The sequence below is a fragment of the Astatotilapia calliptera genome, chromosome 9 (genome assembly GCF_900246225.1).
Source record: "Astatotilapia calliptera chromosome 9, fAstCal1.2, whole genome shotgun sequence".
NCBI classification, from domain to species: Eukaryota; Metazoa; Chordata; class Actinopteri; order Cichliformes; family Cichlidae; genus Astatotilapia; species Astatotilapia calliptera.
Window position 1 is genome coordinate 31,179,930 of NC_039310.1, and position 16,148 is coordinate 31,196,077.

Genomic DNA, 16,148 nt, shown 5'->3' on the forward strand with positions numbered 1-16,148 from the left:
TTCAGACTGCTTTCAAACACACAATAATAACATGGACTGAACCACCACTCACAACCACTAGCACTTTATATAGCCTCTGTAGAAATTATCCACATATCTCACTTATCTTAACTGCACTACTGTATAGCTCTGTGTAAATAATCATTCTGTACATACGATCATTTTTAACCCTACAACTGTTTACAACTTGCATAGTTCCCATTTCTGTATAACTGTATATCTCAGATTTCTGTATAGTTTTTCATATTTATGTCCTGTTCATATCCTGTACATAGCTTGTACTCACTACAGCCTGTACATACTTATAGTTATAGAATATTCACAACATACTTCATACCGTGTACATTATAACATACCATAATAGACCCATTTCTGTAATATATTCACATATCTATATTATTGCTAATATATATTGTAATATATCTATATCACTAAAGCACTTCTGGATGGATGCAAACTGCATTTCGTTGCCCTGTACCTGTGCATGTGCAATGACAATAAAGTTGAATTCTATTCTATTCTATTCTTTCCAGCCAATCTCCCAGTTTAGTACCACCTGGTATCACACTATTCAGGTAAAACCTGTCAAAAGTAAACGTGCGTGTTTGCGTTAGGGTGGTTTACCTCGTAGTGATTGGGCCAGAAGGTGGACACAGCAAGCTCCACCCCCTTCCAGATGTGGTAGGAGGGGCCTGAGAAGTTAAAGACAGGAACTCCCAGAGGACTACTGTTCTCTGCAGGAAACATATACACCGTCATCATCTGAGAGCTCGGCCTACACTGACTAACCTGCGCCAGTGTTCCTGCGTACCTTTGATGTAGACGTTAAGCGTAGCGGGCACGGCACCCTCGCGCCCTCCAACCTGGTAAAACAGGAAACTGAGGCAGTGCGTGTCGTTTTCTCTGAGTGGCGGTAGTAGCAGCTGAGCGCGCTGACCACCATAGCGACCTGACGTGTTCACAAACAGGAAGGAGGAGCCTGCGGAGAGGAAGCAACACCTCATTATAAACAGCCAAGATAAAGTCCTTAAACAGTGACAGACTTCAAAATAAAAAGCATGTTTGTATAGAAATATGTCTTTTTATTTACTTTTAAAATCTTTGTGTATGTGAACAGCACATAAAAAACTGAATGAGTTAAATTTAAAATGGTTTGAATGCAAAATGGGTTAATAATGGTCAGAGGGTCCGGTGGCGCCAGTGTCCGGCAGCCTCGCCTCTGTCAGTGCGCCCCAGGGTGGCTGTGGCTACAATGTAGCTGCCATCACCAGTGTGTGAATGTGTGTGTGAATGGCTGGATGACAGGTTGTGTAAAGCGCTTTGGGGTCCTTAGGGACTAGAAAAGCGCTATACAAATACAGGCCATTTACCAATAAACATGTTTATTAGCATATTAATACATATGATTAATAAACATGTTAATAAACATCAAACTTTCTCACAGTGAACATGTTGAGGATTAACACCCATCAAAATAAAGTCAGACTTTCAGCTCAATGATTCTGATCATTTATTGGAGCGAATGCCAGACAGCACAGCCTTCAAAATAAAAGCATGTGTGAGGTCACAGGATGGAGAAAATGAAAAGGAGTGAAGACGGTGGGAAAGAGATGAAACAACAGGAAAGGTGAGTCTATTTGTCAGTATGTGACAAATAGGTGAAGTGAGAATAGTGAAGGACGGAAGTGACGGACAAGGTTCAAGGTTCTTTATTATTTGTCACATGCATAGTTATACAAGTATAACACACAGTGAAATGTAGCCTGACACGCTCCTCGACATGTGCAAAAATTGGGGGGGGGGGGGGGGGGGGGTGTAGAGGAAGAACATTATTTATATATATAATATATATATATATATATTAGGGGTGCAACGATATTCGTATCGATATTGAACCGTTCGATACAGTGCTTTCGGTTCGGTACGCATATGTATCGAACAATACAACATTTGTAATTTCTTTTATCAATTTTCCTTCTGACGATGCTGTCTGTGTTGAGCGCTCAGTGAATCTGTGTTCGACTACTCCGCCTAGGCTGCACTGTCGAGCGCAGATCCACTGAGCGCTCAACACAGACAGCATCGTCGGAAGGAAGAGCGCAGGGCAAGCTAGCAAGACAGAAGTTAAGCTCTACTTGCAACAGGCAAATTGAACCTCCCCCACCCTCATTCAGATCTGGCGTTTGGAATTATTTTGGTTTTCATGTGACGTATGACCCTGAAGGTAAGCGAGTCATGCACTAAAGTAAAACAGTATGTTGGATGTGCCACACAGTGCTCAATTACATTGGTGTGAACTAGTGTGTTAGCGCAGTTAGCTCGTTAACGTGTTGGCCGTCTAGCCCCATGCACGGGGCGATCGGCGGTAGCTCGTTAACGGAGATTTGCCGTGTTGTGGCGTTAAGGTCATTTCAACGAGATTAACCTGAAAGCACTAGTGGGAACACAACGAATATGACTGCACATTTACGCCGACATCATCCTAGTGCAAAGACAAGTGGAAGCAGACAAAAAAAAGCAAGCATGCTACTAACTTTAGCCGAGTCATTTAGACAGCTGTTTAATATGCTGCTGAGAATATAGCCCAGAAGAAGCGGATAGTATAGCTTTTATTTTGGAAAGAGCCATTTCTCTGTAATAAACTCTCTTTTCCAAAGATGAGTGATTCCTCAATCAGATACAGGGCTCGCAATATCGCTAGCCCGACGTCCTGGAGCTAGCGATTTTTTTCAGTCGGGCTACCAAAATCTTTCTCTTCCCTGCCCGTCGGGCTATTGTAGGAAAAATATATGTCAATGCTTTTGCATTCTTTCAGAAATGTAGCTGGGTAATTATGTCATTGGCATCGGTGAGCCACTGTCAATATGTGACATATTGAAGTCGCGTTTGAATTTGCGCTTGTTTTTTTGCTTTCACTTTGCAATCGTGCGAACTGTGTATAGAGAGCGACAGCACTGATCTGTGAGTGATGATAATTTGTGCACCAATTCCTCTGACATCGTCTTATTAATCGTTAGCTTACTATGCAAACATGACAAGTGAAATCTCCCGCAGCTTAAACATGTGAGAGGTTGATCGCGCAGAGAATCGCTGAGCTTATGTGAGTGAGTGTGTAAAAGCATTTCAGTTCTGCTGAGCCAAATAAGACAGGTCAGGGTGAAGAAGTGACAGCCAAAGAAAAGCTTACCACAAAACGGAGAAGTTATGACAAATCAGACTATAAGAAAGTGCAGCTTTATGGTTTCATGGACAAAATAATTTCTGTGGCTGCGATATGATGAGCTAAATAACCAGGGCTGCACATAAGTGGTCCGCAGGTGCGCATTCGCTGTCAAAATAAAAAACACGCACAAGGGTTAGGGTTAAATTTAAAAACTGTACTTTTGAGTTAAAATATATATTTATAATTTTAATAAATGACAAATTAAAAATGCATGAACATTTTTTTGTATCGAAAAAATATCGAACCGTGACACCAAAGTATCGAACCGAACCGAACCGTGAATTTTGTGTATCGTTGCACCCCTAATATATACATACATACATATATATATATATATATATATATATATACATATATATATATATATATACACACACATATAGTATATATATGTGTATATAAGACAGCACAGAGGCACTAATCATGGCAGCACAAGAACAAGCTCTGAGTACAAGATCCATAGAGGCTGGGGTCTATCACACCAGGCAAGACCCCAGGTGCAGGCTGTGTAAAGATGCCCCAGAGACAATCCAGCACATAACAGCAGGGTGCAAGATGCTGGCAGGCAAGGCATACATGGAACGCCATAACCAAGTGGCCGGCATAGTGTACAGGAACATCTGTGCCGAGTATAACCTGGAAGTCCCGAGGTCAAAATGGGAGATGCCCCCAAGGGTGGTGGAGAATGACCGAGCTAAGATCCTGTGGGACTTCCAGATACAGACGGACAAAATGGTGGTGGCTAACCAACCGGACATAGTGGTGGTAGACAAACAGAAGCAGACGGCCGTAGTGATCGATGTAGTGGTTCCGAATGACAGCAATATCAGGAAGAAGGAACACGAGAAGCTGGAGAAATACCAAGGGCTCAGAGAAGAGCTCGAGAGGATGTGGAGGGTGAAGGTAACGGTGGTCCCCGTGGTAATCGGAGCACTAGGTGCGGTGACTCCCAAGCTAGGCGAGTGGCTCCAGCAGATCCCGGGAATAACATCGGAGATCTCTGTCCAGAAGAGCGCAGTCCTGGGAACAGCTAAGATACTGCGCAGGACCCTCAAGCTCCCAGGCCTCTGGTAGAGGACCCGAGCTTGAAGGATAAACCGCCCGCAGGGGCGTGCTGGGTGTTTTTATACACTGGGTGAATGTGCAGTAGTAGCAGCAAGCAGGTGAATTCTGTACATTAATATGAATAGACATCTGACTATTTTACAGGATAGACAATATAAACATATTTAAAATTAAAGGAATTGAAATGTACATTGTGCCTTGGTTTAGTGTCTGGAAGAGAGTCCTGTCTCAGTCAATTATAGATGATGTGAGAGGGCGGGTGTGTGTGTTTAGGGCACGGATGGCTTGGGGATAGAAGCTCCTCTTGAGTCTCGCTGTCCTTGCCCGGAAGATGCGGAACCTTCTACCAGATTGCAGAAGTTGGAACAGTTTGTTGCCTGGATGGGACGGGTCCTTCAGTATCTGTTCTGCTCTAGTCCGGCATCTCCTGGTGTAGGTGTCCTGAAGCGGGGGGAGAGCAATCCTGCAGCAGCGTTCTGCTGTACGGATCACTCTCTGGAGAGCTTTTTGGTCCTTCACACAGCTGTTCCCAAACCACGATGTCATATTCTGTGTGAGGATGCTCTCCACAGCGCCTGTATAGAAAATCCTGAGGATCTTTGGAGAGACCCTGAACTTCCTCAGTTGTCGTAGGTGATACAGGCGCTGCCTAGCCTTTTTGGTCTGGACCTGAATGTGGGCAGCCCATGTCAGGTCTGAGGAGATGTGGACACCAAGATACTTGAAGGACTGCACCCTCTCCACTGGAGCTCCATTGATGATAATGGGCTTGTAGTCTCTGTGCTGACCCCTTCTGAAGTCCACCACCAGCTCCTTGGTCTTGCTGACGTTTTGCTGGAGGTGGTTGTCCTGGCACCACGATGCCAGATTCTTCACTTCATCCATGTAGGCCGCCTCATCGTTGTTGGAGATGGCACCCAGCACCACTGTGTCGTCAGCAAACTTCACAATGGTGTTGGAGCCATGGGTGGCCACACAGTCTGAAGTGTAGAGGGAGTAGAGCAGTGGCGAGAGGACACATCCCTGAGGTGCTCCTGTGTTGATGGTGATGCTGTTGGAGAAGCACCTGCCCACCCTCACCACCTGAGTTCTGCCAGTGAGGAAGTCCAACACACATGCACACAGACGGCTGTTAAGTCCCAGATCCCTCAGCTTTGTGAACAGTCTGCAGGGCACTATTGTGTTAAACGCTGAACTGTAATCAACAAACAGCATTCGCACATAGTTACCCTGTTTCTTGTCCACGTGGCTGAGAGTGGTGTGTAGGACGTGGGCGATGGCATCCTCTGTGGATCTGTTGGATCTGTAGGCGAACTGCAGCGGATCTGTGGTGTCTGGGATGGAGGAGGAGATGATGTTCTTCAGCAGCCTCTCAAACACCTTCATTACTATAGAGGTCAGTGCAACTGGCCGGTAATCGTTCAGGGATGAGGGTTTGCTGTTCTTGGGCACAGGGATGATGGGATGATTCTTCACTTCATCCATGTAGGCCGCCTCATCGTTGTTGGAGATGGCACCCAACACCACTGTGTCGTCAGCAAACTTCACAATGGTGTTGGAGCCATGGATGGCCACACAGTCTGAAGTGTAGAGGGAGTAGAGCAGTGGCGAGAGGACACATCCCTGAGGACACAGGGATGCTTACCCTGAGGGTAAGCGACTCATGTTGTAACCAGGGGCGGATATAGAAGGGTGGCATGGGGTGGTAAGTGCCACCCTAAAATGATCCCTTGCCACCCCAAGTGCCACCCCAGTCTTGCATATGACAGTGTTGTTTATTAAAATAAGATAGCATTAACAGTTTGAGCGTAGTTACAGTCAACAGTGAATATAAATGCTAAAACTGAATATATTGCATAGTGTTCCCCCCCTGCACCATTAACAAATGGTTCAGCCCATAGGTGGACCGGCTTTTTTCTTGTTTTCAGTAGCAAGCGATGCTTATGATTGTGCCAGAGCACATTTTGAACAACACCATGGGAATTTCAGATTTCACACAGGCAGGTGGATGTTACACTGTGGAAATGGAAGGAAGGTGAGTGTTATTAACCCTCTGTGGTCCACGGACACGCTGCACCTCCAAATCACATGACTGATGTAAGCTGACACAGCAACAAGCCACGCTGAGTCTCTGTTTCAGCCAACATTGAAAGTTCGGACTTCAAAGTTTTTAAATTTTAATTACAGGCCAGTAAATCCAGAGTTAGGATAATATATATCAGCCACGCTTTTTTCTAAATACTGTCGTCACGTTTGTGTGTGTGTGTGTTTTAAGCGTTTTCTAAGGACAGCGTGAAAACAGTAAAGAAAGGAAAAAAGCCACCTCTTTCCTATCAGTGGAAAAATGCACCATGTCGACCAATTTTAAAAAAACAGTCCACATGTGGGATTTGGTTGTTTAGGAAGAGGGAAAAGTTTTGGGAGTGACGGTAACGACAGCGAGAGAGAGAGAGAGAGAGAGAGAGAGAGAGTTTAGATGTGGGAGATTTGTGACGTTTAGCGTGGCGTGTTTACTTAGTGTGTTGTGGTATCTTGTGTAGTTGTTCTGTTGTGTAGTCGTTTTGTTTAGTGTGTGAGTGAGGGCACTAATGAATGTCACAAATGCACATTTGCAACGTAAACACTGTCACTAAGTAGAAAACCAGCAGAGTGATACACCTGCTGTTGTCAGGCCTGCAGGTTTGTCCCTGTGCTCTTCTGTCTTTTGGTGGACAAACTTGTTTTTTACTGGCACACATCATTTGTGGGGCATCTTATTGCAACACCTGATTGTTCTCTCATTTTAGTTTTAGTAATATTTTTAAATGGTTTTAGAAAATGAAAAAAAAAAAAAACGGTGTATTGGCTGCATTTTTAGATAAATAGTTGTTTATGTTTACAAAATGTACATTTTATATTTGCATTTCAAGTTATAAAAATTTACTCAACATGTCTGTGGTTTTTGTTTACAGTAATAAATACTGCTAAGATTTTAGGTTCTTTGTGTGATTTCAGATCAGTAATACTAATGCAGTATGTCAGTGAAAAAACAACTAAATTCAGTTGAGCTGAAAAGATACCAAACAAGGCAACGGGGAAAAAAAATAAAATGAAACAATCTGAGGGTGAAATACAAACGTAAACTCAAAACGAGTCAAAAATGTCCGGTTGTATTTCAGACCTCAGTGGGTTAATGCAACAAATCATGAAAAATTAGGTTTAAATTTTTGCTCATGACAGTGCAGATTTCTGACATTTTGTGTAATGTTAATGTAATTTTGTAATTTTTTTTCTATTTAAGCTGTAACAATGTGATTGTTTTCTAACAAAAACAGTGTGAAACTTAAGTTAGACTTGTGTTTGTAAATGAAACGCCTGTTGTTGTGTAGCTTTCTGGATTTTATACTTATTGGGCTACATATTTATTTATTATACAGGCTATACAGTACATACCATCACCATGTTTTATGTAACTATAGTATGTAATTATGTGGGCTACAGACAATAATTAAGTTATAGACTATATTTATATGAAAAACGTGTATACTTACTGCATTTGAATCATTTTAACCATGTGTAACCACCTGCGTATGTTTGGGAAAAAAAAAAGGCTTTGATTTTGCCACCCCATTTGATTTCTTTGCCACCCTCATGCCACCCTAAGAAAATTAATCTAGATCCGCCCCTGGTTGTAACTGACGTCAGACGCCGGAGATTTTGGCGGAAAATTAAAGCAAATGGTAGTTTAGAATTGAACAAAGTTTCTTTAAGCTTCAGTATTACCAAATATACTAATCAATTGTCATATAACTAACAACATCTGTCCTATCATCTCTAACACCCTGGAGGACAACGGGGAGAGTTTAGACGCTCTCCAAGATTACATGCCGGAGGACACCGTAAAGAACATCGCCTTCGATAGAGTGCATCAGCTCTGTTCTAGGATGCCTTCTGGACCCAGTGGAGGTGGTGAGTGACAGGAGAACGGCGGCTAAGCTGTCATCCCTGATGGACAACATCTCCCACCCCATGCAGCAGACTGTGACAGCACTGAGCAGCTCCTTCAGTGGGAGACTGCGGCACCCACGGTGTGGGACGGAGAGATTTCGCAGGTCTTTCCTCCCCACTGCTGTCAGACTCCATAATAAAGACTTTAACTGATCAAGCACACACATCCATACATATGCAATAATACTAAGTGCAATAATCCTTTCTGTCATCGTTGTATTTTTACTCAGTTGTATATAGTATTTGTATTTGTATTCTATTTTTATCTTATTGTATATTTATTTTATTTTATTCTACTGTATATAGTATTTTTATTCTATTCTGTACAGTTGTGTACTGTATTTATTCTTATTGTATTCTAATTTTTGCCTCATAACTTTTGCACTGTCCACTTCCTGCTGTGACAAAACAAATTTCCCACGTGTGGGACTAATAAAGGTTATCTTATCTTATCTTATCTTATCTTATCGCTTGGGGGACGTGAGGTCGCCGGCCAGGAGACCACGTCCTATTGTGGCCAAATTCGGCCACTTCAAACAAAAGGAACAGGTGAAAAGCCACGGCAGGAAATTAAAAGGAATCGACTTCAGCGTGAACGACCAGTTCCCCTGGAACGACACAGGGTCCTCTTCCCAATCCGACGCGGCCTCATCCAGAAGGGCTCCCGCGCTGTCATCGCTGTGGACCGGCTGTACGTGGACGGACAGCTTCACTGCGACCCCAACATCACTCGGTGGCTGTATTAACCTCACACCAGATAAGAATCCGCTACACCCTTTCCCTATCCACTCACGCTAACTTGTATTAACATCTGTTTAACTTACCGGTATCAAATCGCATCTTAAGTGTGATATGATCGCAGAATTAACACCAATGGTTCATCAATGGTTTGATTGAAATGTTTCTGGGTTTTTTTTTTCCTTCTAATTTTTTTTCTCTCTTTTTCCCCCTCTTCTTTTTATGCTGCTCACCCTTGTCCTTGGTTTCTTTCTTTTTTACTTTCTTTCACTGCTTCGATCACCTGCTTCCAGACTCATCCACAAACAACATCCTTTATTTCGACATTATACGCACAGCACGATCACGCACAATCACGCGCTCAACGGCAGCACATTTACATCAGTCAGACAGTGCACACAGACCTACAGGATACACACACTTAAGCCAAGCGTACTCATATTAGTAAATATGCACACACATAGTCAGACTCAGGGAGCATCTCGCCACACATTTTTTCTCTCTCTCCTTCTCTTTATTTATGAACAAGTGATGTATTCTTTCCACCTGTCTAAGCGACACACACAGCGTACACCCCTAGTTATACACACACATCTATGGGTGCACTGAGGTTCATTACATGGAATATAAATGGAGCTGGCTCCAGAGAAAAGAGGTTAAAAATATTTAACCAACTCAAAAAACTACAGGCAGATGTTGTCCTTTTACAAGAGACCCACAGACCTCTTAGAGGTTCGAATGAACTTAAAACACCTGAGTTTCCCAATGTGTTCTCAGCTTGTTATAATTCTAGACAAAGGGGAGTAGCAATTTTAATACATAAAAATATTAATTTCACAGTACTCGATACAGTTATAGATCCAGAGGGCAGATTCTTAATCATTAAACTATCTATACTTGATAAAAAGCTATGTATTGCAAGTATATATGGTCCAAATGTTGATGATCCCTCATTCTTTCACGGTTTTTTCAGTGCACTCTCTGAACACTTAGATGGCACACTTGTTCTTGGAGGCAACCTCAACCTTGGACTACTTGGACTAAATGAAGACATGGATAGGCTCCATACAGCAGGAACTCAGCGTAATTGGCAGTCCACAAATATAATCAAACAGTATATGAGCGACTTTGGTCTTTGCGATGCATGGCGCTCCCTTCACCCCAGTCAAGATGGCGCCGAGTATGGCAGCCTCGTCGCGAGCTCCCCCAAGCAACAGCTTTTTTCTGTGTTTAATTTTACTTTTCCTTCATTTTTTCGCGAGTAGCACATGTCTCCTTGTGTACGACCGACAAATCTTACTGGACATAAAAGACCGACTTTCTTATAACTTTCCGGAGTTCAAGTTTTGCAACACGGACGCTCCGTTCGCAGACCCCCCATTCATCTCACCTGAGACGCCTTTGTTCTCTGGCCCTGGAGGCCGCAAACGCCGACGCAGAGGGAGAAGATCTGGCGTTCTGGTTCGACTGAGACGGTGCACTAACAGACCACCGTTACCCAGTTTATTACTGGCTAATGTGCAGTCTCTGGAGAACAAGCTGTGCGAGCTTCGGGCACGGATCTCATTCCAGCGAGAGATGCGGGACTGCTGCGTGATCTGCCTCACAGAAACCTGGCTATCGGACAAGGTACCAGAGTCCGCAATACAACTACCGGGGTTCTCCGTGCATCGCGCGGACAGGTCACAGGATCTTACTGGGAAAAGCAGAGGCGGTGGTGTGTGTTTCATGATCAACAACAGCTGGTGTGATTATGCAAACGTGCACCCGGTCAAATCCTTCTGCTCACCGGACCTGGAGTACCTGATGATTAAGTGCCGGCCATTCTGGCTACCGAGGGAATTTACAGCAGTGATTATTACGGCTGTTTACATTCCCCCACAAGCCGACACTGACCGTGCACTCAGGGAACTGTACAGCGCGATCAGCAGCGAGGAAACCGCACACCCAGAGGCAGCGTTTATCACAGCCGGAGACTTTAATAAGGGAAACCTGAAGAAAGTCTCACTCAAACTCCACCAACACATCCACTTTAACACTCGTGGAAATCGGCTACTCGACCACTGCTACACCTCTTTCCGGGATGCGTACAAAGCCCTCCCCCGCGCCCCATTCGGCCAATCAGATCACCGCTCCATCCTGCTCCTGCCCGCCTACAGGCAGAAGCTGAAACAGGAAGCTCCAACCCGGAGGGCGGTGCACTGTTGGACGGACCAATCGGAGTCTGCGCTGCGGGACTGTTTTGATCACGCGGACTGGGAAATGTTTCACGTGGCTGCCAGAGACATTGATGAATACACAGACTCAGTCTGTGGATTTATCAGGAAATGTGTGGAAGATGTCGTCCCATCCAGAACAGTTAAATCCTTCCCAAATCAAAAACCCTGGATTAACGGAGATGTTCGCGCGGCACTGGCGGCACGGAGCACCGCCTTTGCCTCCGCGAACACATCGGACTACAAACACGCACATTACCAACTCCGGAAGACGATCAAAGCAGCCAAACGTGAGTACAGGGACAGGGTGGAGCAACAGTTTGACAACCCTCGGAGTATGTGGCAGGGACTAAACACGATCACAGACTTTAGAGGGAAAACCAGCACACCGCAGACCACGGCCTCTCTGTGTGAGGATCTAAACGTATTCTACGCTAGATTCGACACAGCGAACACCACGAGACCGGACAGTGTGCGCACCGCGGATGACGTCAGTGCGCACACTGTGTCTGAGGAGGATGTGCGGAAGTGCTTCAGGAAGGTGAACGCACGCAAAGCTACTGGTCCGGACGGGATTCCCGGCCGCGTCCTCAGGTCATGCGCGGCTCAGCTGGCTGGAGTGTTCACGCACATCTTCAACCTTTCCCTCTCTCTGTCTGTAGTCCCAGCCTGCTTCAAAATGGCCACCGTCGTCCCTGTACCCAGATCCTCCACCATCTCCTCATTGAACCACTGGCGACCTGTAGCCCTGACCCCCATTGTGAGCAAATGCTTCGAGAAGCTGGTCAGGGACTTCATCTGCTCTGCACTACCCGACTCACTGGACCCTCTACAGTTTGCATACCGCCACAACAGGTCCACTGATGATGCCATAGCCCTGACACTACACACTGCCCTGTCACACCTGGAGAAGAGAGACACGTATGTGAGAATGCTGTTTGTAGATTACAGCTCAGCATTCAATACCATCGTTCCCTCGAAGCTGGACAGGAAACTGCAGGATCTAGGACTGAGCAGCTCCCTCTGCAGCTGGATCCTTAGCTTCCTGTCTGATAGACGCCAAGTGGTCAGACTGGGCAGCATCACCTCATCCCCCGTCACACTGAACACTGGTGCTCCACAGGGGTGTGTACTGAGCCCTCTCCTGTACTCACTCTACACCTACGACTGCACAGCCACTAACAGCTCCAACATCATTGTGAAGTTTGCAGACGACACTACAGTGGTGGGTCTTATCACCAACGGTGATGAGACGGCTTACAGGGAGGAGGTCAGCGCCCTGACCCACTGGTGTCAAGACAACCATCTCACCCTCAACGTCGCAAAGACAAAGGAGTTGATAGTGGACTTCCGGAGGTGCAGAGAAGTACACACCCCCATCACCATCAACGGCGCTGCTGTGGAGAGAGTGAGCAGCTTCCGGTTCCTTGGTGTACATCTGGCTGAGGATCTTACGTGGTCAGTACACACAAACAAAACAGTGAAGAAGGCGCAGCAGCGCCTCTTCTTTCTCAGGAGACTGAAAAGATTCGGCATGAGCCCCCGCATCCTCAGGACCTTCTATCGCTGTGCCATTGAGAGCATCCTCACTGGATGCATCACCACCTGGTATGGCAACAGCACCGCCTACAACTGCAAAGCTCTCCAGAGAGTAGTGCAGTGCTCTGAACGGATAATTGGAGGTGAGCTTCCCTCCCTCCAAGACATCTACAGGAAGCGGTGCCTGAGGAAAGCGGGGAGGATCATCAAGGACTCCAGTCACCCCAGCCATAAACTGTTCAGACTGCTTCCATCAGGAAGGAGGTTCTGCAGCATCCGGTCCCGAACCAGCAGACTGAGAGACAGCTTCTTCCACCAGGCCATCAGACTGCTGAACACGTCATAGACACCTCAGCTTCACTACTGGAACTTTAACATTATGCACTCCATACTGTACAGTAATGCCACTGTTTTGTACATGTCTCACTCTGTATATTTTTATATATTTTATTTATTGTTTACTCTATTTAATTTGTAAAATATGTGTACACACACACACACACACACGTAGAAAAATATTTAGTATACACATCCAGAAATGCATATACTATTATATATTGTACATATATTTATTAGTTTCAGATGTAGCCATTCTTGTATTTTGCTTGTTTACATTATTGTATTTTGCACAACTCTGTTGCTTGTGAAGCTCGTACACAAGAATTTCACTCACATATGCTGTACCAATGTTCCTGCACATGTGATGTGACAATAAAAGTGATTTGATTTGATTTGATTTGACCCTACCAGTAAGGAATATACTTTTTTCTCACATGTCCATCACTCCTACTCTCGTCTGGATTATTTTTTGGTCAGCAGCTCACTGCTGAGTGACATCTCACACAACTATATGTGCTGTTCAAGACTCATCTGGGAACACAATATATGAACCGATACAAATAAACAACATTTTCAGGGATTTCTATAAAACGTTGTATTCACCACAAATAAACCCATCTAAAACCAAAATTGATCAGTTTTTAGACAACATAACTCTCCCAAAATTATTAGACTCTCAAGCAATGGCACTGGATTCACCACTGACACCAGGCGAACTCCAGGAAGCCCTGATAAGTATGCACAATAATAAGGCTCCAGGTCCAGACGGCTTTCCTGCAGAATTCTACAAAGAATTCTGGTCGATTCTAGCACCAGTTTTCTACAGAACGTTGTTGGAAATCAAAGAAAAGGGCAGACTTCCATCAAATATGAATTCTGCAAACATTAATCTCCTGCTAAAACCAGGCAAAGACCCTGTATATGCCTCAAGCTATCGTCCAATATCCCTTATAAATGTAGACCTTAAAATAATCTGCAAAGCTCTCTCGAAGAGACTGGAGAAAATAACCCCCCGCCCTTAATTCATCCTGACCAAACTGGTTTCATAAAAGGTAGGCACTCATCAACAAATACACGCAGATTACTTAATTTGATAGACTACTCATACAGTAAAAACCTAGAAACTACAATATTCTCTTTAGACGCAGAAAAAGCATTTGACAGAGTTAACTGGAAATTTCTATTTGCAACTTTACACAAATTTGTTTTGGATCGTCTTTCATAAACTGGTTAAAAATATTATATAATTCCCCAACAGCTTGTGTCAGAACAAATGACCGGACATCCTCCAGCTTCTGTCTCTTGAGGGGCACCAGGCAGGGATGCCCACTCTCCCCTTCACTGTTTGCAATTTTTATTGAACCACTAGCAGCAGCAATTAGACAGAATTCAGTAATTAAGGGCATAAAATGCAAGAACGTGGAACATAAAATCAGCCTTTATGCGGATGATGTGTTACTCTTTCTCCAAAATTCACAAACCAATGTCTCTGGGGTGATTGAATTGATAAACTCTTTTGCAAGAATATCAGATTACTCAATTAACTGGTCAAAATCTACAGTCCTACCGATTAATTGCTCCTTCCATAATTCCTCTTCTACACCACTGCAATCGGGAAATATAAAATATTTAGGTATTAATGTTTCTCCCAAGCTTGCAGATCTAACTAAATTAAACCATATCCCACTTTTAAAGAAGGTAGAAGATGATCTGGCTAGATGGAAATGTCTACCCATATCACTCATGGGAAGGATTGCCGCTATAAAAATGATGGTCTTACCAAAAATAAATTATTTATTCTCAATGATCCCAACTAAACCGCCACAAGATTGGTTCAGATCTCTAGATTCATGTATGTCCAAATTCCTTTGGAAAAATAAACCCCCACGTATAAGCTTAAAAACACTACAAAAGACCAAGGATAGAGGAGGACTAGAACTGCCTAACTTTCAGCACTACTTCTTAGCCAACAGGCTTCAGTTTATCTCAGGATGGTTAAAACACACCCTCTTAGATGAACCTTGGCTAGATGTAGAACAAGCACTTTGCAATAATCTAGAGATCTCAGACCTACCATTTATCAGCTCAAACATCCAACGACATGAATGCTTTAAAAGCATCAACATCAGCTCTTCTCTGACAGCATGGTGGGAGTTTCTAAAATTGACGGCGTCTTCATTAATCCCATGCAAACGTACACCTATCTGGAACAACCCTGACATATTACAAAACAATAATATGATAAACTTTTCAGATTGGAGTGATAAAGGAATCAAATATTTAGAACATATACTAGAAGGAACAGAATTTATTTCATTTGACGGACTAGTTACACAATATGGGATCAACAAGAAAAGATTTTTAGAATATCAACAAATTAAATCCATAGTAAAAAAGAAATTCAAACCGGGTCAAGTTGAACTACAAACACCACAAAGTGTGGAACAATTTCTTACTCATAAACCCCCAAAATTACTTTCCAAAATTTACAGAATGCTTTCTAAAACAGATGAATCAATATCACTTCCTATTGCAAAATGGGAAGCGGATTTATCAGTTAACTTAGACCTAAACTTCTGGTCTCAGATTTGCTTAAAAACCTTTCATCTAATCAGAAATCCCAGTCTTCAATTAACTCAATACAAAATATTACATAGAGTGCACTATACAGGTCATCGGATGTTCAAGATGGGCTTTACGTCTACCAACAACTGCTCACACTGCCAAACCAATTCACCGGACAATTATATCCACGCTCTTTGGTTCTGTCCACCAGTTCAGAAGTTCTGGCGCGAGATATGTGAAGACTTATCGAAGTGTCTGAAATGTAACATTCCAACTTCCCCCTTAGTGTGTTTGTTGGGCAGCTTAGATAATGTCACTTCAGAAAAGAATATCGCCCATATGGTTTTCACTGCCCTATGCATAGCCAAGAAAACAGTCCTCATGAACTGGAAAAATAAATATAATCTTAATTCTAACTAATATAGAAATTATCTATTAGATTACATTAGTCTTGATACAGCCTCTGCCACCACATC

General features: G+C 43.7%; 1 protein-coding gene across 12 annotated transcripts in view; it reads right to left on the reverse strand.

Annotated features, from left to right (window-relative positions):
• The window catches only part of LOC113029555 (receptor-type tyrosine-protein phosphatase mu-like), a 210,631-nt gene that overhangs the window by 153,804 nt on the left and 40,679 nt on the right, over positions 1 to 16,148 (reverse strand). For all 12 annotated transcript variants that reach the window (XM_026180460.1, XM_026180456.1, XM_026180458.1 and 9 more), the window contains exons 3-4: positions 812 to 979; positions 625 to 734 (exon numbers count right to left, since the gene is read on the reverse strand). In XM_026180460.1, the coding sequence (XP_026036245.1) occupies positions 625 to 734; positions 812 to 979 (278 nt within the window). The remainder of the gene's footprint in view (positions 1 to 624; positions 735 to 811; positions 980 to 16,148) is intronic.